The sequence below is a fragment of the Diabrotica undecimpunctata genome, chromosome 8, assembly GCF_040954645.1.
Source record: "Diabrotica undecimpunctata isolate CICGRU chromosome 8, icDiaUnde3, whole genome shotgun sequence".
NCBI lineage: Eukaryota > Metazoa > Arthropoda > Insecta > Coleoptera > Chrysomelidae > Diabrotica > Diabrotica undecimpunctata.
In genome coordinates this window covers 7,481,665-7,505,574 of record NC_092810.1, presented here as the reverse complement: position 1 = coordinate 7,505,574, position 23,910 = coordinate 7,481,665, and the positions used below count along the sequence as shown (strand labels likewise).

At 33.2% G+C, this 23,910-nt stretch overlaps 1 protein-coding gene across 1 annotated transcript; it reads right to left on the bottom strand.

The window, feature by feature from the left end:
- Positions 1-2,329: 2,329 nt before the first annotated feature.
- On the bottom strand, positions 2,330-11,888 carry LOC140449222 (transmembrane reductase CYB561D2-like). Its single transcript, XM_072542403.1, has 2 exons — positions 11,327-11,888; positions 2,330-2,947 (listed from the first exon to the last, which is right to left on the bottom strand). Exons 1-2 carry the CDS (start codon positions 11,735-11,737, stop codon positions 2,423-2,425), a joined length of 936 nt encoding a protein of 311 aa, XP_072398504.1. The 5' UTR covers positions 11,738-11,888; the 3' UTR covers positions 2,330-2,422.
- Positions 11,889-23,910: the final 12,022 nt, after the last annotated feature.

Below are 23,910 nucleotides of genomic sequence, written 5' to 3'. Positions count from 1 at the left end.
ATAGGGCGGAGAGGTACATCGTCTTTGTGTATTTTCGGCAAGCCATACAAGCGTGGTGGGACTGCTTCGCTGTTGCATATTCTTGGCTTTATCTCCTCTGGTATGGACGAAGATTTAATAAGTCTGTTGATTTTCCGTAGGGTGACCGCTGTGGGATCTTTTTTAAGTTTCTTATAAACCGCAGGATCTAGAAGATTTTGTATTTTCGTTTTGTAGTCGGCTGTCTTCATTACGATCGTGGCGTTTCAAATAATTTGAGCCACCAAGAAATACGTGCCATAAAATCGTTAAACGCAGACAAAGATGTTGTAATTTTACCAGCAGACAAGGGAAACGCCACGATCGTAATGAAGACAGCCGACTACAAAACGAAAATACAAAATCTTCTAGATCCTGCGGTTTATAAGAAACTTAAAAAAGATCCCACAGCGGTCACCCTACGGAAAATCAACAGACTTATTAAATCTTCGTCCATACCAGAGGAGATAAAGCCAAGAATATGCAACAGCGAAGCAGTCCCACCACGCTTGTATGGCTTGCCGAAAATACACAAAGACGATGTACCTCTCCGCCCTATTGTGAGCTCCATAGGATCTCCGTCTTACAGCCTTGCAAAACATCTGGCCGATATTTTACAACCACATATAGGAAAAAACGATGCCTTTGTAAAAGACTCCGCCCATTTTATTGAGAAGATCAAAGGAATAACTTTGCAGGAATCTGACATTCTTGTTAGTTTTGATGTGGTTTCCCTATTTACAAGAGTCCCCCTAGAAGACGTTCTGAATTTAATTGAGGGACTAGTTTCCAAGGATATGGTGGAATTATACCGTATTTGCCTAACTACCACATACTTTTCATGGGAAGACCAAATTTATGAACAGATGGATGGAGTAGCAATGGGAAGCCCACTAAGCCCGGTCGTAGCCAACCTTTTCATGGAGCATTTAGAGAAGAAGATAATGGACTCAGCATACAAGCCTAGGGTATGGTTCAGATACGTTGATGACACCTTTGTGATTTGGGGTCACGGAGCAGAAAAACTAAACGATTTCCTGGCTTATATAAATACACTACATCCAAATATTCAATTTACGATGGAAACAGAAAAAGCTCAACAACTAGCGTTCCTGGATGTATTAGTAAATCGAAAGGAAGGTCACTTAGGACATAAAGTGTATCGAAAACCTACACACACAGACAGATACCTAAACAGGAACTCAAATCATCATCCTAGCCAAAAACAAGGTATCATCAAAACTTTGGCAGAGAGGGCGAAGAGAATTTGTGAACCACAACATCTCCAAAGTGAACTTCTTTATATTGAAAAAGCGCTCACCTCTAATGGGTACACCAGAATAGAAATACACAAGGCGATGAACAACGTATCTAGAAGAAGGGACGAAGAAACAGAATGTAAAGGGAAAGCGTTCTTGCCCTATATATCGGGGGTAACGGACAGAATTGGGCGAATACTCAAGAAAGCCAACATAAAGACCATCTTCAGACCTACAAAGAAGATCAAGGATTGTTTAAGATCGGTAAAAGACAAACGCGACCCATTAGCAACGGCCGGAGTATACCGAATACCATGCACATGTGGAATGGTATATGTGGGAACCACAAAAAGACACACCAACACCAGGATAAATGAACATAAAAGCCATTGTCGTTTAGGACATATCGACAAATCTGCCGTTGCCGAACACGCTTTGGGAAGCGGAGAACATCGAATACTATTTGAAGAAACACAGATGCTGGACAAAACTTCACAATACTACCCACGGTTATATCGGGAAGCGGTGGAAATATACAAGCACCCAAACAATTTCAATAGGATAGAAGAAGGACTAAAAATCAACAAAACATGGATACCAGTATTAAAATCCACAAACGCCCTTCCCGCCAAACACGGAGATAGAAAAGCTACTATAAACAACGACACGCCCCCTCAAGCCGAAACCAGTGGAGGGGAGGCGAGTGGGAATTATAAATATTGCCTCCGTAGTACAACGCGTCGTCAGTTTCTGCTTACAAGCGAAGCATCAACATCTCCAGAAGATGCCAACCCCTAGTGTTGGCGAAACGTCGAGAACAAATCTCAACAGAAGACAACGGCCCAACAGCCCGAATAAACAGTTTAATAAGTTAGACGATGGCCGTGAAAGCCTAACGCAATTTAAAAATTTGATAATTCCAAAATATTCGATATTTTTGTCCATGAGTTTATATAGAATTGCTTTTAATATTACTACAGTACAATACAAATGTACACCCTTTTGTTGGAAGGGAAAAAGGTACTTATGTGAAATATTCAATAAAAACGCAATTTAAGTAAAAAAAATATTTATTTGTACAATAGGAACAGAGTATCATTGTTTCAGTTTGGGCAATTTCCATGTAATACTTTAGAGTTAAATTATCATATATTTTCAAATTTAAAAAACTTCCTCAATGTTTTTCGCATAGGTCTTTGTACGACCCAACCTAATATATAAATAGAAGTAATTAAACCTATCAGAAATAAATATTTATTATTATCTGAGTTTTTCTTAAACCAATTCGTATAAACGCTCAAAATTAGGGACAATCCTCCAAAAATGACCACTACGCTGCCACTGGCGACGTGTATAGCTGTATTTAAAGCCGGCTTAATGTAGCGCTTCAGTTCGACATCGAACAAGGCTACAGTACCGTTTATTAAGGCAGGTATACATCCTAATAAACCTATGAGACCGAAAATCGCATGTAAGGATTTAAAATGTTCCTTGCCTTTGTTGTTTTTGTTTATAACTACTATTATAAAACCGATCGTAACTAAAATAGAACTAATTGTTAAAGCTATCCAATGGAAACGAACTTTTAAAAGGCGGCCTAAGTTCAGTCTTCTTCCTATTGGGTTTTCTTTGGATATGAAGAGGACGCCTTCTATCATCATAAGCATCCACTGAAACAAAAAAAGAAGTAAAATAACTATAAAACATTCTGTTTATATTATACAGTGACCGGCAAAACACCGTTCACAATATTAATTAAAAAACAGTATACAGAATGATATAATAGCATGCAAGTATTCATAAATACAATCCTTTGTGAATAAACTAGCTGAAACATCAATACCATTAAATGTTAGAATAAGTGCACATCAATTTTGTATTAAAAATAAAGAATTTGTAGATTTCAGATATGAAAAAACGCCTGGGAAACATTTTCAGTGGAAAAATTTAAGTATAATCCTGAAAGAAACAGATTGTCCCTAACTCTTTTTCTGTGAAGTTTTCCATACCTTCTTTCGAGATCTTTGGATCACTTAAATCTATCGGTAGCCTTTGGATTATTACATTTTTGGATTTTTCTTCATTTTCTAGTCTTTCAATTCTGGCTTTTGTAATTGCTAGTAAAGTCATCTACTTTAAAATGTATAGGTATATACAGTTTGTGAATTTTAAAACTTACAATTGGCTATATCTCACGAATAAAAGCTGATATCGAAAAATGCTTGAAACCGCTTCTAGGATAGTAAGGGGAACTAAAATGACATGAAAGGGAACTCATCCTCATCAACCTCCTAGGCCCCACCCACCACAACCAAAAAAGTTTAAATTGCAAACCCTTATTTATTATACATCATTGAAAAGAATATAAAAAATGCTATTTAATTGTATAAATATTAATTATACAGGGTGGAGCAATAATTGTGAAACTTTGGCTAAATGGAACATTTAATGAGGTTTTCGTTGAACTACAAAAGTGTTAAAAATGTCAATTCAACAATTGTTTAAAGTGGGTTCTGTTGTTTTGTAAACAATAACCCACCCTATTTTCAAATTCTGCACGAACTTTGGCAAATGTTGTTCTAGTAATAGCATGACATGCTTGCGTAATTCTTTCTCGCAATTCCCCAAGTGACGCAGGTTGAATTTTATAAACAACTGACTTGAGGTAGGCCCACAGAAAAAAGTCAGGTGCCGGTAAGTCTGGTGACCTCGGTGGCCACTCAATAGGACCTCTCCTTCCAATCCATTTGTTCGGATAATTAGTATCCAACCGTCTCCATATATCACTCCATATATCCAACCGTCTCCATATATCACTCCGCAATAGTGCTCCATCTAGTTGGAAGTGCAGCAAATCTTCGTCTAGAGCTAGGTTGCCTTGATCGTCCCTTTGGTTCTCTAATTCATGCACAATTAAAGGTTCGATGGTCTTTTTCAGCATATCGAGATAAATGTCGCCACTTAAATTGTCTGGTATGAACAAGGGGCCAATTATAGGATCGCCTAATATTCCTGCCCAAACATTAAGTTTTTCAGGATATTGAATGTGACCTTCTCTGAATCGAAGCGGGTTCGCATCACTTCAGTACCGACAGTTTTGTTTATTTACATTACGCCTAGTTCTTGAACAGTTTGTGTTTTGTACGGGCGAAACTTATGCAATTTCAACATCTTTCTAACCGACTCATGTGAAAGTCCTGTCATTGCAGATACTTGACGTGTTGATGCAGTAGGCTCTATTGCAAAGTTTACAAGGACCTCAATTTGGTATGCTGCATTAAGTAATCTTGAGGCATCCCTTTTTACTTTGCACTGATCCCGTTTCTCTAAACTTTTCAACTAAATCGCGGACGTATACTTGACTTACATTTTTGTCCGAATGCCTTTCTTGAAATATTTGAGCTGTTCGTAAATAGCACTGGTTCTGGGAGGCAAATATGAAAATGATCTCTACGTGTTCAGGTATACTGTATACCATCGTGACAATTACAGCTGAATGACAGTACCCATCATGCAAATGATGAAAATTAATGACATTTAAAATTCTCAAATAAACCAAAAGTTATTGAATCTACAGAACCCAAAAAACAGATGTTTTCAACTTGTTTTGCAAAAACGGCAAATTAAGATTTTATTTAACAAAAAAAAATTCCGACGGGCACTTATCGTTAAAAATAATAGTCCGGGAGACAGCAGTACAAATACAAAAGTCATAGTAAGCCGGCTGATATTAACACTCTGTATAATTATTAAACAATAATTCTACAGGGTCATCAACAAAAACCTCATTTAATTTTCTATTTAAGCCAAAGTTTCACAATTATTGGGTCTTCCTGTATAATTATTATTTATACCATTGGATAGAATTTTTACAGTCTTTTCAATGATGTATCACAAGTAGGGGTTTGTAATTTAAACTTTTTTGGTTGTAGTGGGTGGGGCCTAGGGGGTTGATGGGGGTGAGTTCTCTTTTATGTCATTTTAGTTCCCCCTTACTTTCCTAAAAACGGTTTCAAGCATTTTTCGATATCAGCTTTTGTTCGTGAGATATAGCCCATTGTAAGTTTTAAAATTAACACACTGTGTGTACGAATTGTCAATATGAATGAGACAGATAAAATTAAATTATTAGAATTTTTTGTATTATAATAATGTCAATATTTGAAGTGCGATAATTTTGAAGGAGCATTTATAATTATTGGAATAAAATTGGTAGAACTAAACAATTTTTGGTATTTTCATATTAAATACCTACTTTACTTAAAATATTTAAATAAATATTTAGTAATTACCACTAAAACAAAAACAGAAAGTTTTCAAAATTTCCCAATGCCAACATTATGACGTAGTTTAAATTACTCACTTTTCTTTTATTGGTAAATAAAAAATTCCAAGGCTATTCTACTAAATTTGACTTACGACAAAACCGAAAGTATGTGTAGTCAGTCAACCAACCGTGACAGTAATTAAAAAAATTTATATATTGAAAGTATTATTATAGAGAAGTAGTCTAATAAATAAAGAATTATAAAGGTTTTTCGACACATTATTGGAAAAGTACAGCTAGCAATGTGAAATATTGTACTTATAAAGAAGTTAACTGGAAAATAATTCATATTACTATTCATATATTCAAATAATAAATATCACACTAAAATACTATCAACGGATGTGGCATTTACACAGACATACTCGATACTCGAGTGAGTAAAATCATCAATGATCAATTGGTACATGAGATTACACAACTCTATGACCGCTAGCGCATGATAATGACTGACGCAGTACTGAATTGAGATTTACAAGCTCAGAGAAACTACAACCTTATAGACGGGAATGTGTGTGGTCAACCTGTTACAAGCCAGTAGGTTTAAAAGTGCTCTCTCAGATTGATCACGTCAATAGAAGCAAGACATGCTTCAGACATTTCAAATGTGAGAAGTTACAGGAGGGCAAATATATTGGCATCTAATGATAAAAAAGAGCAAGATATAAAACGAAAATAGACAACATAATTGAACAATGTAATAAAGTAAATGAAAATAAGGTCAGAAACGTCGAAGATAAAAGGAAGGTTTTAAAAGAAGCAGTTAAAACAGCTGCAAAAGAAGTACTGGGGGAAGGCAAAGAATCTAACCAGAAAGGATGGTATGACAAAGACTATCGGAGATGGATTGATGGTATTAATCAGGATTTAAAAGAACTTGGAATACGAGAATGGAAAAAACAAGCAAAGGAAAGAAAAACATGGTCAACTATAGTCTTCTATTTCTTCTTTTTATGTAGATATGACTCTGTCTGTTTTTCAATGTGCCTCCAGTAAGTTGTCATTCCATAGTTTTCGTGGTCTTCTTATTGATCGTTTTCCTATTAGGGAACCATCTCTTGCTTTACTACTGTATTTGTTGTCATTCGGTTTATATAATCGTTCCATTCTACTCTTCTATTTCTTACCCAGTTCTTGATGTTCTCCACATTGCATCTACGTCGTATATCTGTACTTCTAGCTTTGTCCTATAGTGTCTCGCCATCAATTTTTCTAAGTTTTTTCATCTCTGCTATTTCTAACATCCTTTTTGTCCTCTCTGTGTCAGGTCGTGTTTCTGCCGCGTATGTCATTATTGGTCTGATGACTGTTTTGTAAATTCTGCCTTTCATTTCTTAATATCGTCGCTCCATCGCATTTGCGGTCTTCCTCGTGGTCTTTTGGCTTTATATGGCCGCCTTAACCATGCATTTTGTATTTTTTTGAGGAAATTAACATGTTGAAGTTTCTGACGGTTATATTACATTGGTGCAGCATACGTTGTAAATCGTCTTCACTTTGAGAGATAATATTGCGTCGTCCTCATAGCAGATTATTTTGTGAAACATTGCAACAAAGGACAGCCCACAATCCAAATTTTTTAAAATGCATTCTTTTTACGGACGAGGCCACCTTTACGCGACAAAGTATGTTTAACTCCCATAATGCACACTACGAGGGTTTTAAAAGAAGCAGTTAAAACAGCTGCAAAAGAAGTACTGGGGGAAGGCAAAGAATCTAACCAGAAAGGATGGTATGACAAAGACTATCGGAGATGGATTGATGGTATTAATCAGGATTTAAAAGAACTTGGAATACGAGAATGGAAAAAACAAGCAAAGGAAAGAAAAACATGGTCAACTATAGTCTTCTATTTCTTCTTTTTATGTAGATATGACTCTGTCTGTTTTTCAATGTGCCTCCAGTAAGTTGTCATTCCATAGTTTTCGTGGTCTTCTTATTGATCGTTTTCCTATTAGGGAACCATCTCTTGCTTTACTACTGTATTTGTTGTCATTCGGTTTATATGATCGTTCCATTCTACTCTTCTATTTCTTACCCAGTTCTTGATGTTCTCCACATTGCATCTACGTCGTATATCTGTACTTCTAGCTTTGTCCTATAGTGTCTCGCCATCAATTTTTCTAAGTTTTTTCATCTCTGCTATTTCTAACATCCTTTTTGTCCTCTCTGTGTCAGGTCGTGTTTCTGCCGCGTATGTCATTATTGGTCTGATGACTGTTTTGTAAATTCTGCCTTTCATTTCTTAATATCGTCGCTCCATCGCATTTGCGGTCTTCCTCGTGGTCTTTTGGCTTTATATGGCCGCCTTAACCATGCATTTTGTATTTTTTTGAGGAAATTAACATGTTGAAGTTTCTGACGGTTATATTACAATGGTGCAGCATACGTTGTAAATCGTCTTCACTTTGAGAGATAATATTGCGTCGTCCTCATAGCAGATTATTTTAAGATAAAGGACTCGGGGAATCTTCCTATAAACTATAGTAAAGGAAGCAAAATATATATAACACTGAAATGATTTCCTCCAAGAAGACAAACTAGAAATTAACTAGTTTTTGAGGAGTTATGCGTGTGGCTGGCCTCCACACCAAGTAAAACTTAAGCGCCTATAAACCCCAGGACGACCATGGCCCTCCATGGGCTGTCAGTGGTTATAGATGATGATGGTGGTGATAAAAGAGAATTAGCATAAATACATACGAAACTTCTGATACTGATTATAGGTAGGTACAGTTAGGAATCTCGTTAAAATGAAGTGACTAGAACAAAATCAACTGAGTAACTACAAAAACTATGGAAGTGACTATGATATCCTCATAATATGAAAAAAACGGGTGTGGCAGTCCAGTGGGACTGCCGGTAGAAGTTATACTTCTATACACGCGTTCGCCGTTACAAATTTATATGGGAGTCAATCTGCACAATCATTACATATTTAATGTTATAGGTAAGAGAGAGCAGAAAGAGAAAAAGAATTAGGTATATAGGTATATGGTGCATCGTTTGCTGTATATAAACATTTGACCTGTAATAGGAGTATAGTAAATGAAGGATTATATCAATATTTTAATGAAAATATATATTTTTTTCTTCAAACGTCAAATAATGATGACATTACTTATCTAACTTGATCCTGTCAAAGTTTGATGTCTCCGCCGGCAGCAGTTTTTTTCCCATTTCTTTACGGCGGAGGGAAAAATGTTGTCATGGCAACAATATGAAACATCTCACAAAGCAACAATACAAATGTCATTAACAACAATTAAACATCATTTTTATTTATAGTAATATTAAAAGTACAATTAGTTAATGAGGCATTTTCAAAATTGAAACCGTGCAAAAATGTTCCCGACTCTTGATACGCATTGGTAATTGTTGATGATACTGATGGTCGAGAACAACTTTTAGCAATCATTCCCGATGTTGGCGAATCATGAGGGTTTAAAATTTTTTGAGCATTATCGTTCTTATCGGACTTGGAGGGCCCCAAACGTGCTACTGCATCATTAGCCGCGGACTCAATTTCGTTTAGGATTTCCATTTTCGCACTAAATTTGCGCTTGCGGTTGCAACAACAATAAGCTGTCTTTAATAATTGCAAACAGCTGTCAAACAACTGTAAAAAGGGAGACGCAAATCCCACCGACGACCTAATTATTTTAATTTCTAACATCTAGACGACTTTGACAGTTGTCACAGTTAATTTCGAGTAAAAATAGCGTATCAATTGTACTGTTTATGGTTGAAAATTGCTACGTTTGAAGAAAAAATAGTATACTTTATTCGGCAAAGAAGCGACTTTTCTTGACTTGCCCTCTATTACGCGCCGAACGAAGTGAGCGCGTAATAGAGGGCAAATATCGGGCGCGTCAAGAAAAGTCATGCTTCTCCGCCTCATAAAGTAATATACTATTATTTTCAAATATGTATTAAAGGAGTTGAATGCAAAAAAATTTCGACATTCATGACATAATCTCTAACGTCGAATCAGGAATTCGCGAATTACCGAAATATATCACAGACGAAGATAGAGATTTCACAAATAACACTACTAGCCAAACCACTTGTTTGGAAATGGGATTAATTAAATACCTAAACCCTGGCCGAGTCTTTTTAGTTTTACCTCCTGATACAGAGAATACAAAGTGCTCTGACAAAGAGAATGCATCTAAAAAAGATATTGATGATTTTGACAAATTACAACGAAAATAATTATAAAAAAAATAATTCATTATAGCTACGAAATAAATTTATATGATCTGAAGAGGTGCAACACATATTTCAATCGAAGATGCTTGTCACGAATTAAATAACTGGCAAAAAACTCATAACAAACTGTCAGCTTTTTAGATCATTATTTCAACATTTTAGACAAAAAAGTAAAGATTTTGTACTTATTTTCAGATAATTTTGGCGCTCAGAACAAAAGCTACAGCTTAGTTCAATATCTTTATATTCTGGTAAGAAATGACCGCTTTGAGAAAATTGCGCACAGGCTTCCAGAACCTTGGCACAGTTTCCTTCTTTGCGATCGATGCTTTGGTGTAGTTGAAAAACATGTTCGTAAAGGAGAGAGGATTTATCTATTTTTAGAATATATTAAGCACTTTGCAAAGAGTAGCCCAAAGCACTTTAATGTGATTCCTGTAATTCAAAGGATGATTTTTAATTTTTTCGGTGGCCTGAGATCTTTTTTCTAAAAAAAACTATTAACAAGAAATAAAAAGACAAATTTACACTGTCGAAGTATAAAATTTTTGAATATCAGCTGAACACAAGCTGTAAATGGAATGCAGTACAAGTATTTTCCTTATTTATAGTGATTTTATTATACAAAAATGTCCGAATGAATGTCCTGTTGTGCAAAAAATTATACTATTTATTCATTATTTACCCCTTAAAGACCTTAAATATGATAATGTTCATGTATGTTGCCAATAAATACGTCCCAAGAGCAGATATTGTTTATCACAGTTCTCTATTGTCAGATCAAACGGTACAAGAAACTGATGTCATTGATGATGGTGAATCTTCATCACGAAGCTGATTGTTTCTAGTCATTAAGTAGTTTATCTAATACGCTGGCTTTGTTCGTTTAATACTATTTTTAATGTCTTGCTTTACGTTTTTTATTTGTTGAGGACAAAAAGGAGGTAGGTATATGTAATTTTTTAATGACTATATTGCCTAAATTAAAATAAATATGTAGGAAAATGGATCACATAAGCATGTCAATACACTTGTATTAGGTTACAAAAAAAAATTAACGGTTTGGTTTTATTGAATTATTCATATTTGATTGTCTTCTGTAAAATTTAAAAAACAAAAATAGAAGTGGAAGAATACATATTTATATTATTTGATCCCTACATTAGAAATCACAAATATGATTGAAATCCCTTGATTGGAAAAGAAATGATGTAAGAATAATATATTGACTTTTCAAATGACTTTTCAATAATTTCTTGTGAGCACTAATAGAAAAATTTTTTATGATTTTTGATATATTTTACATAATTATATATCCGTACGGTGAGCTAGTAGACATTCCTTCTTTTACAATAATCTAACGGTTGTGCTGTCAATCGTCAATCTAACCTTTTAATAAATATCAATTTGATATTGATAGACTTATTTTAAAGATATTTAATTTCAATGTGCATGGAATTAAAGGAATTCTTTACAATTGTTTATTATATATAATTAAAATAAAACTTACCCCTATAGACATTAATAAAGGATGCCACGTGAAGAATTCAAACGGCCGTGCAAAACATAAATATAAAATAAGTCCTACAAAAATCACAACACTAACGTGTGCAATTGTTGTTAGATCATCTTTTAATCCAGGGGGAGGCGGAGGTCGAGGTCCCTTTTTGGGCTTTTTCTCTTTATCGGCTCCCCCTAATTTACTTTGTTGTTGTTTTGTTGCACTCATTTCTTCCACGTCTAAACTATCACAGATGTTCTGATTATTGACTGGTTCAAAATCGATGTGAGATTGTAATTCTATATCGACTGGTTGCACTCTTGTTGAATCATAGTGTGTACGTTGTGGTGGTGGGTTTTCACGAGTTATTTGAATTTTCGTACTTATCGTTTGCACGTTCTCATTTTCAAGGCCAGCCATGTGACTTCTGAATAGATTAAATTCCTTCAGGCAGATAGAACTATTTATCTTTGCTATCAGCACCTACATTAACATCTGTAATATAGCAAAACTATAGTTTTATGTTTATTGGACTTCAGTTAAATAAAATCTATTTGAATCGATTAATATTATGCAGTGTTTTGAAATTGGTGATAAGGTCATAATGACACAAAGATTCCCGCAAATGGGAAATTTTTTCTCTATTTAATAAACATTAAGATAATCTTTGAACTGCTTACTATAGGGTGTTCACTCGTAATAATTTTCGTTGGTATGTATTTAAAATCCTTAAGCTGAATTTTTAAACGAAAATGTTTTTAATACATCTAGGTATCTAATAAAGTTATTGATAGTAAGAAGATCAATTATCTAATAATTAATACTTCCCAGTTGCTTGTTGTCTTCCAACTTACAACAGTTGTCTTGCATTTTGTATAGGGGAAAGTGGTCCACATTCGGCATTTTAACCTTTAGAAACCAAACGTAAGTAAACTCCAAAAACTAATCAGAAACTGGTATTTTTAAATAAAACTGTAGTTTATTAGACACGTCTTGTAAAAGTTAAAAAGCTGTGTTTAAAGAATAGGTTTACGATTTTAAATTTTTATTTTCTTTTGACAAATATCCATTAAAATACACTATAATAGTAAAAGAAAAACAAAAAAAAGCATCTTAAACTTGTGTATTGTAGTTATAATCCTAAATTTAAGCCAGAAAAATTAACACTTGTAGTTCTTGCAGTCGCATGATTAGAAGAGAAAGGCAAAACAGCTGCAATGTGTTTTTTTCTACTACTGGAATGTTGGAACAAAAACTGTAGGAAACAAAAAACTATTTGTGTTACATTATACATCGTAGAAAGTTAATCACGTACTCCTTATTAAAGGGAAGACGTGATTTGACCCATATAAGAAATTTCTGTCTTGGAAACTAGAATAAATTTCACCAAGACAAAATTTCCCACACCAATATTTTCATTCTTAGAGATGGATTGCAAGTCTTGAAAATCGTCTTCGTTTGACGAAAAATCTTGTCAAAAAACTTCAGTGCTTGACTCGCTTGATGTTGAAATATAACCTTTTCTACCGATTGCAACCAAATCTTTTTTGACTGATGCCTGATTCTTTTTAAGCTTAGTCTTTTTTCGCTTTCTGCTCCTAAATATTGTCTTTTTTCGTATTCCGGCGTCTCCGTATACAGGGTGTTTCAAAAAAAGGCAACACCGTCTCTAGGGTAGGTAAAAAACTGAAAAATAATTGGGGTTTGCTTTGTAAAAAATTTTTGTAACGCCATCCGTTTTCAAGATACAGGGCGTTGAAGAAACAAAAATTTTACGCGATTTTTACGATTTTGCCGAAACTACTGGCAACATTGTAATGAAATTTTATATGAATATGTTTTGGAAGCTAATACATCCCATGAATTTGTTTTTATATCTGATTCTCATAGAGGGCGCTAGTTACACGGATCGTACTAAGTATTAGTCAATATAACTTTTTTAAGAGTATAATTATTAATCAAAATTTCAAGTAAACTTAAACATCATTTAATTTTACACGAAAAAGGTACTCTTGGTAAAACTCGATACTGTGTACCGTTTTCGGAATATTTTGATTTGAAAATTATGAAGTAATAATTTATGCTGGTAGTAATGATAAAGTTCTAATAGGTATACCTCTATTTTCTCCAAGTGTGCCATGGAAATATGACATTTATTGATTGTTATGACGATAAATCAACAATAATTAGAGTTTTGAAGCCTTGTTATTTGTAAAATCAAATCAAAATGTACTCAAATGTTGAATACACTGACATGTTATTAACCTCAGGCGAATGTTTAGGATGTTCTAGTGCAGCTGTGACACGTTATGCAGAAAAGTTTCCTAGAAAAAACTTACCAAGTAAAAATACATTTAGACCCGTTGAACGACGTTGTCGAGAAACTGGGAATGTGAGACCAAATAAAATAAATTCTGGTAGACCAAGAACAACAAAAACAATTAATAAAGAAAATAATATTTTAAATTTACTTGATCAAGATCCAACAGTTAGAGTAAGGAATATAGCAAGACAAACAAATACTTCTTCTTCAAGTACTTGGCGGATACTGAAAGAACAGCAATTACATCCTTATCATTACAGACAAGTCCAAGAGCTCTTGCCAGATGATCTACCGGTTAGAGTGGATTTTTGTGAAACATTGCAACAAAGGACAGCCCACAATCCAAATTTTTTAAAATGCATTCTTTTTACGGACGAGGCCACCTTTACGCGACAAAGTATGTTTAACTCCCATAATGCACACTACTGGTGTGATGAGAATCCACGAGTCAAAAGGGTATCACATTACCAACACTCATTTAAAGTTAATGTTTGGGCAGTAACTTTAGGTAACAAATTAATAGGTTATTATATTCTACCTGGAAATTTAAATTGTGATATGTATCTTGATTTTTTAAACAATTTCTTATTCGAGATATTAGAAGATTTAACGCTAAAGTAGCGAAGATCTTTATTTTTTATGCACGATGGAGCTCCACCACACTTTGATAGAAGGTGTCGTAATTGGTTGAGTAATCATTTTTCGAATCGATGGATTGGTAGAGGTGCAGAAGCTCCGATTCATTGGCCTCCTCGGTCATGCGATTATAAACCTTTGGACTACGCAGTTTGGTCGTATATTAAGGAAAAAGTCTATGCTACAGAGGTAAATTCACGCCAAGAATTGGAAGAAAGAATTCAACGTCAATTTAATGACATCAGAGCTGATCCCCTACCGTTTAGAAGGTTAATGGAATCTTTAGAAAAAAGAATAGACTTGTGTATTCGCGACAACGGAGGGCATTTTGAACACTTACTGTAATTGAATTTTATTTTAAGTTCTTTGTCATTAATTTAATTTTCTTCTTGTGAGTTTTGTTTAATTACTAACTATTTTATACCAGCATCAATTATTACTTCATAATTTTCAAATCAAAATATTCCGAAAACGGTACACAGTATCGAGTTTTACCAAGAGTACCTTTTTCGTGTAAAATTGAATGATGTTTAAGTTTACTTGAAATTTTGATTAATAATTATACTCTTAAAAAAGTTATATTGATTAATACTTAGTACGATCCGTGTAACTAGCGCCCTCTATGAGAATCAGATATAAAAACAAATTCATGGGATGTATCAGCTTCCAAAACATATTCGTATACAATTTCATTACAATGTTGTCAGTAGTTTCGGCAAAATCGTAAAAAATGCGTAAATTTTTTTTTCTTCAACGCCCTGTATCTTGAAAACGGATGGCGTTACAAAAATTTTTTACAAAGCAAACCCCAATTATTTTTCAGTTTTTTACCTACCCTAGAGACGGGGTTAAGAACAAGTAGAATTTCATAATCCCACAATATTTTCGAATTATAATTTCACTGAAAAACCTGGAACCAAAACGAATATTTCTGAATATTCACCGTCTCAGATTTTCGAAAAAATGATTGGTTTTGATACTTGGGAGTTGATTGTGGAGCAGTCCAATTTATATTCAAACCAGTCTGGAAAGACTTTAGACCTAACGCTGGAGGAACTAAAAGCTTTTTTGCAAATACTTGTAATAATGGGCATTCATAAATTATCGAGCTCACGCATGTACTGATCGTCTGATCAAAACTTTAAAGTTGATAGAATCGCTAATATTATATCCCAAAAGCGATTTTTGCAAATTTTATGATTCTTGCATATAAACAATAACGAAACGATGCCTAAGAGAGGGGAGCCTAATTTTGATAAACTTTACAAAATTAGGCCTCTAAACGATAACGTAAACAAAAATTTTAAAAGGTTATTTACACCTTACCGACATATAGCTGTCGATGAAAGCATGGTTGCTTTCAAGGGCAGAACAATACTAAAACTATATATGCCGAAAAAACCAATCAAACGGGGAATAAAAGTATGGGCTCTTGCTTGTTCCAAGGCTGGATATATGCTTTCATTACAGACTTATCAAAGAAAACAAGGTACAATGCCAAAGCCTCACCTGAGAGAATGTTGTTTTACAAGTAAGTGAGCCTTACTGGTATAAGGGATACTGTGTTTATTTTGACAACTGTTTTTCCTCATTTGATTTGTTGAAAGGTTTATTCGAGAGAAACACTTTTGGTTGCGGAACTTTCAGGATTTATAAAAAATATTATCCAAAAACAATACTGAAAACAGACAAGATGATGAAGGTAGGGGATTCAGATTTTGTGCAATCAGGGGAACTATCGGTAGTAAAGTGGAGAGATAGAGGAAAAAAATCAGTAAACTTAATAAGTTTTATTCATAATCCAGGAGTCATAACAAAAGTGAAAAGAACAAACAAAATAGGACATCGAGAAGAAGTCAGCTGTTCAGAGGCTATTGCTGGATATAATTTATATATGGGAAGAGTCGGCAAATTTGATCAATATCACTCTACAAATTTAATTTTTTGGAAATCAAAAAAATGGTGGGTAAAACTATTCTATTATTTAGTTGATTGTTGCATTGTGAATTCCTATATTTTATATAAAGAGTCAGTTCCTGCAAAAAAAACCTATCTCACAGTTAAAATTTCGAACAATTCTCGCTGATGAGCTAATTGCAGACTATAACAGTCGAAAAAGAAGGGGCCCAGCTGCGACAGCAATTAAAAAAATTGAAAAAATTGGAGGAAGAGGTGGAAGAGGAAACAAATTTGGGAGATCACTTGCCAGTAAAATGAACATGTCGACGTTGCGCATATTGTAGCACCGCAAAGAAAACAAAAAGAAGTCAAATTGTTTGCCGTAGATGTGAAGTGGCTCTCTGTTTAGAATGCTATGCACCGTTTCATGAAACATAAGAAAATGTTTGATATACTGTGTTTTTTAAAAATAAATACTTTTGTTCATTACTTTTTGTTCTTATTTAAAAAAACAGAAGTGGTCGATATTTTGACTAGGATTCAAGCATAGAGTATTTTGTCCTTGACGTGCGCTGGTCGAAAAATGGACCACCCCCTCCATCCCAAAGTTCAAACTTAAAATTTTTTAAACATGGCAATATGCTAATTTATATATATATATATATATATATATATATATATATATATATATATTGTTATGATATTGGTTTGTTTAAAAAAAAAAAATATTGGTTTGTTTAAAAATATTTCAAAGTTCAAAAACATTAAAATAATTCAGATAAGTAGGATAATATCCAACAAACATTTCGGAGAAGGAAAGTTATTAAATCCTTGGATTTCCTGTACTAAACAAAGTGTAAGCTTTGCATTTATTTCTTTGTTATACTTGAGTGACCCGCATAAGTTTAAGTGAAAGCCACAGACAATTGAACGGGGTTTTTCAAAATACATTAATGCAGTGATTAAAGACAATAGAAGGGATTATAGAAAGTGGTTTTTGTTAGTTTTAAGAATTATAGAAAATATTATTTGTAAATAAGTTTTAGGAAATTTTATAATTATAGGTAAAAATTTGTTTGTTATCGAAATGAAAAAATGGGGGAATTGTGACGAGTTTTGATTGGCGGAGATTAAAAAAGGTTGGATAAGTATGTAGGAAAAAGTTTAGCGAGATTGAGGAGAGAGAAAAGATAGAATCAGTTGGTTTCCAAGTCTGTGAGAGGAACAGTGATTGTTCTCTGGCGGTTCCTGAAATGTAGCAAGCAGTAGTGTGGAATGTTAGTGAGTTTTTGTGGAGTTAGTGTATCTGACAGAAGCTGAAGCAGCAAAATATTGTAAGTCATATTTCTCTACTTATATTCCAAGAGTCACTGTTCAGGCCAACGAGAGATTCAGTTTATCGTAAAGAGAAGATATTCCAAGAGTCATTTTTCACTCGGGCCAACGAGAGATTCAGTTTATCGAGAGGAGAAAGGCTATCATAATTTGAATGATTTGTGCTTTTGAAGGAGATCATTAAGGACGATATACTTGCAACAATCTGTGTAAGATTGCTGATTACATAGGGAGCGGTTGAGAGGAGATAATATAGTCTACAAGGAACAAGGATTTGGACCACTCATCATCAGAGAGAGATATTTTGTTTTCTGCAGTTTTTTCTTTTATTGATAACACAATTTTACACTTAATTTAGAAAGTATATAAATATTTTGATTAGGAGAGTTAGAATAGTTCGGAATTTTGAGATTTCAATTAATCCCGTATAAAGACAGGCAATATACGGGGTATTTTAACATTCACGACATCTATCAATATCATGAATAGATTTTAATAACATAGTGAAATAATTTGATCCTAGAAAACTTTTGTCAATTTTAAAATTTAACAAAGAGTTTTCGGCAGATCAAATGGCGGGGATTTGTTATGATATGTAAAATCGAGAAAAATATTGGTTTGTTTAAAAATATTTCAAAGTTCAAAAACATTAAAATAATTCAGATAAGTAGGATAATATCCAACAAACATTTCGGAGAAGGAAAGTTATTAAATCCTTGGATTTCCTGTACTAAACAAAGTGTAAGCTTTGCATTTATTTCTTTGTTATACTTGAGTGACCCGCATAAGTTTAAGTGAAAGCCACAGACAATTGAACGGGGTTTTTTCAAAATACATTAATGCAGTGATTAAAGACAATAGAAGGGATTATAGAAAGTGGTTTTTGTTAGTTTTTAAGAATTATAGAAAAATATTATTTGTAAACAAGTTTTAGGAAATCTTATAATTATAGGTAAAAATTTGTTTGTTATCGAAATGAAAAAATGGGGGAATTGTGACGAGTTTTGATTGGCGGAGATTGAAAGGTATGTAGGAATGAAAGTGTAGCTAGATTTAGGAGAGAGAAAAGAGTTCAGTTGGTTTTCCAAATCTGTAAGAGGAACAGTGATTGTTCTCTGGCGGTTCCTGAAATGTAGCAAGCAGTAGTGTTGAATGTTTAGTGAGTTTTTGTGGAGTTAGTGTATCTGACAGAAGCTGAAGCAGCAAAATATTGTAAGTCATATTTCTCTACTTATATTCCAAGAGTCACTGTTCAGGCCAACGAGAGATTCAGTTTATCGTAAAGAGAAGATATTCCAAGAGTCATTTTTCACTCGGGCCAACGAGAGATTCAGTTTATCGAGAGGAGAAAGGCTATCATAATTTGAATGATTTGTGCTTTTGAAGGAGATCATTAAGGACGATATACTTGCAACAATCTGTGTAAGATTGCTGATTACATAGGGAGCGGTTGAGAGGAGATAATATAGTCTCACAAGGAACAAGGATTTGGACCACTCATCACCAGAGAGAGATATTTTGTTTTCTGCAGTTTTTTCTTTTATTGATAACACAATTTTTACACTTAATTTAGAAAGGATATAAATATTTTGATTAGGAGAGTTAGAATAGTTTGGGATTTTGAGATTTCAATTAATATTGTTTGTACCATTAATTTTGATTGTTCACGTACGGAGAACAAAATTTTGAGAATCCTTATATGAGATTTGTTATTGAAAACTTTTGAGTGTGAATTATTTCATTATTTTTATTTCAATATATAGTGTTAGATCATATGTGTTTTTTATTATTCCGGTATTCTCTGGACCTTACCTTTCACATGTAATAGCATAGATATTGAAGCACGAATTTAACCCTGAGATACAAGAATTAAAAAATTGTGATAGAGTCATAATCATATCTTTTAAATAATTTTAATTAATCAAAAAAATTAATTAGCTAATTATTGCTTGGCGCACCAAGACTTTGAATATCACAATAATATATATATATATATATATATATATATATATATATATATATATATATATATATATATATATATATAACTCGTACATATCGTTATTTTTTGAACACCGAAAAAAATAGTTTTGGGCGCTACAGAAGTACCTATTTATTATTTTAAATAAAACAATTAAAAGTTTTTTCATTTTCTATTGTTTTATGATATTTAATATTTGTATTTATTATTGTGATTTAAATAGATAATTAAGAACTTTGTACTTGCTACATCTATGAATTTGATTGTTTAAACAATTGGTGAGAGGGTTGCCTAATTTCAGAATGCACATTTTCCTATATTGGCAGTTATGTTATTTCCAGAGATATGTATCTTACATATCTCTGGTTATTTCATTGTCTACATATTCGTATTTGAATGGTAATGTAAAATATTTGCAAATGGAGTAATATGTTTAAACACAATAATATATTATTATTCTACCTTGAAATTAATAATAAACATGTTTAATTTTCTTTTACTTAATTATAAAGAAAACTATTATTTTCCTCTTTCAATACTAATTTAAAGAATGCCTATCCCTTCCAGTCAAAACATATTAGTATCCCACTTTATGTAGAACAAGTATTAATCTATTTTTAATGTTTTTATATATTTATTAATATTAACGTATATTGAATATGACCACAATTTGTTTGCTAATTGTACTGTTATTGTGTATTTACATAAAATTATGGTAATACCCTAGTTGTTTTTGTTTAACGTTTTAATCAAAATTAATGCACATTTAAATATACTGTTTTTTAGTCTCAAATTAAAAATATTTTTAAATTATGTAAATATTAATGATTAACCTGAAATTTTTAAAGATTATTTCGAAAAAATTATATTGTTTTAATTTTATTCACTTGATTTAAACAACTGATAACTTGAAAATCTTAAGTGGTGTAGATAAGTACGAATAAATACCGTGAAACCTAAGTAACCCGGGCCCTGTCTAACGCTGAATCCTATGTATGACGAATTTTTGTGATTATCTGCTTATTGTACTGTAAAAAAAACCTAAAGAGGCCTAACGCGGAATTATGTCTAAGTCAAAAAATTGATGATGACTATGCAAATACTTTTTATACAGATGTTTTTGTATTTAAAAATAACATCAGATTGGGCAGCGGTACTAGAATCCCAAAAAGGAAGATCATATCGAACAAAGAAAAACATGTTATTTTGAAAGATGCTTCGAAACAGATCTTATTGCATAGCAGGTTGAGACTAGTTTCTTACTGAACAAATCGATATGAAGTGACCATTTAAGGTGGTGTCTATAAAAAACCAAGACATTTTACAAAATCAATTATACTGATCTGGCTGTCATTAAGAAGCAAGGATTGAAGAGCTCCTTTATAGGATAATGCTACTGTCTTATCCACGCCAAAAGAGAGTAAATTAAAGTCGGAACAAGTTTTTATTTTAAGTAGATGAGAAGTTATAGTTGCATGAAAAGTTGCAATGTTTGTGAGTTCCTCCAGGTGATACCTACTGGTATCATCAGCAAAAGGAAAAATGTTTCGATTTACAACGATAAGGAAACGCAGACGACCTAATACTGAACATTGTGGTACTCGTAGCCACAAAAGCATACAATGCTTTTGTGGCTAGAGTCAGTATCATTTGCTCTAACTAGTTGTTTCCTATTCCTTAAGTAAGATTGGAACCAATTCAAAGAAATACCTCAAATTCTTTTAAAATTAAGTTTTTTTTTATCAAAATGTCATGATATACATAATCAAAAGCTTTGGCATAGTCACAAAAAACAGTGGCAGTGTATAAATTATTGTTTAGTGCTTAATAGACCTCATGTAGTACAGAAAACATAGCATCACTGGTACATTTATTAAATAAAAAGCCGACTCACTTGGTGATCAAATGTTGTTTTCAACGAGAAAGGACATCAGTCGGACGTTTATAAGTTTTTCAATGATTTTGGATAGGACCGGTAGTCGGTCTATAGTTGCAGACATTCGATTTTTCACCACCCTTATGAAGAGGAATAATAATGGCTGTCTTTAGGCACTCTGGAAATATACCTTTTTCCAAGGAATCATTAATTAGTGAGACGAGGACTTCCAACACATTTTTTGGGAGATTTAAAAAAAATTTATGGAAAGTCCATCAGTACTACAGGAAGATTTGCTTTAATACTCTTCTTCTTCATGTGCATAGCTCGATTATCGAGCGTTGTCTATCAAATTGGCTATAGTAATTTTGTTAACGGCAGCTTGGAAAAGAGATGCAGAGGATCTCTTGTTGTTTCTCTATTGTAACTTAAAATGAGGAGAGAAGATCTCTCTGCCTCAGTCCAGAATTTATGCATTTGATGTTTTCTTTCCTATCCTAACTTGTACAAAGGAGTTACAGACATTCGCGATACCCAGTGGCGGCTTTTGGGGGTAGGCAGGATAGGCCGGGCCTACCCAATAATTTTAAGAGCTTTAAAATTGAAAAACATATTTTCAAAAATTATGTTAATGCATGTAAATAACTTTTAAATGTACTAAATCACTCAATACATTAGCGTCCGTTAAAACAACTATGTTATTATATTACCACAGAAAGCATCGAATCGTATTCAGGCATTTTAAATATCATTAATAGGCCCGATCGGAACTGGCCGACCCAGCTCACATAAGATCCCCGTACAAAAAGCGTTTGAAGTTAAGCAGCTTGCCGGACAACGATTTATATGTCGTGTCGCTGTTTAGGCACCAGACGATCGGGCCTACGCCGACCATCGTTGTCACTTGTAACGTAATTATCGAATTGTAATATAAATTTTCTTTTAAATTATGATAAAAAAATATTTAACATAATCTATAATTGTAATATATTTTTAAACAAACAACACAATTGCAAACAAGTGCACGGTTATCTAAATAAATTTAAAAAAATCGTACAATTCTAAAAAAGATTCCCACTCACACAAAAAAAAATATGTAGTACACGCATTGGCGGCTACAGAATTTTTTTTTTGGGTAGTCATGGATCTTGAGGGTGATTACTTTTCTCTGATACAAGGTTCTCTGATACATTTTAATCTTACCACCGATAGGATAAGTGGGTTTTCAAATATTTTTAAGGGGGGGGGGGGTCATGACCCCGTGACCTCTGGATCCGCCACTAATTACACATAGCTATATGTAATTTGCTGGCTTGGCCTACCCAAAAATTTACCACACCAGCCGCCACTGGCGATACCGCAGATAGTGTTTTTGATATGCCCAATTCAACCATAGCATTCTATAGTTTTAGACGATTAATTGAATTACAATTCTGTTTAAAATCTATAAAGGTCTTACGTACGTCTTGATTATACTCTTAATACTTTTCAAGTATTTGTCTAATAGTAAATATTTGATCAATTGTCGATCTTCCAGGCCTGACGACACATTGGTAGTCACCAACTATTTCTTCGGTGTATGGTAGTAATCTTTTTATCAATGCCAATATTTTATAGGTACGTAGTATTGATTAACATATATACTACTATGTTAAAATGGCACTGGACAGGTCAAATATGAAGAATGGTCAATCGTTGGACGAAGCGAATTGTTGAATCACGAGCCAGAGCAAATAAGAGATAACTCATATATAGTTAACAAATATAGTTGTTACTTGCTTTTTTGGTAGCAATATCATCTAAATTATCCAAAAATAAAATCTATTAACTAAACTATTCATGTATTACAATAAATTGCTTTTAAACGTGTCAAAACTTGGTCATTTCAATTATTGTAATGTTTTTATAAAATAAAAACTGCGACCCTCAACGGGAATGATAAATGTGTACACATTTAGATAAAGTTTTTAAAAAACATATTTAAAAAGTCCAATATTATGGTTTACCTTAAAAATAAAATATTTGTTTTCTTCAATTTGTTGTTTGTGTTGCCTATATGTATGTACAGAATTTTGTGTAACTAAATTTAGCGATGTCTAGGATTACGTACGTGTCAAACGTTGTGAATAATCAACCAGATAAAATAAATATTTGTTGTAGACGACGTGGTCTTAATAATATTTAAAAAAAAAATACAAAAATAATTACTATTTATGTGAATAGAAAACATAATTGTGGAACAAAAATCCTGGACACAAAGGATAATAAATAAAAAATAAGCAATACCAAATGATAAACGGGAAAAGTTAGCGTCTAACTTTTTTATGATATATAATAAAAAAGGGAAATACAGACAAAAAATGGAAACAAGCTAATAAAAATATAATATTCTCTACAAAAGAGTAGAGGAAAAAGCTAAAAGCACGGAATTAGCTTCAACTAAAAAGTTACATTGATATCGTAGCATCGAAGATAAAGTATTGAGGAAGACATAAGGGATGGTCGGGAAGAAAAATAAAAAACACTTTCGATTAAGCATAGCC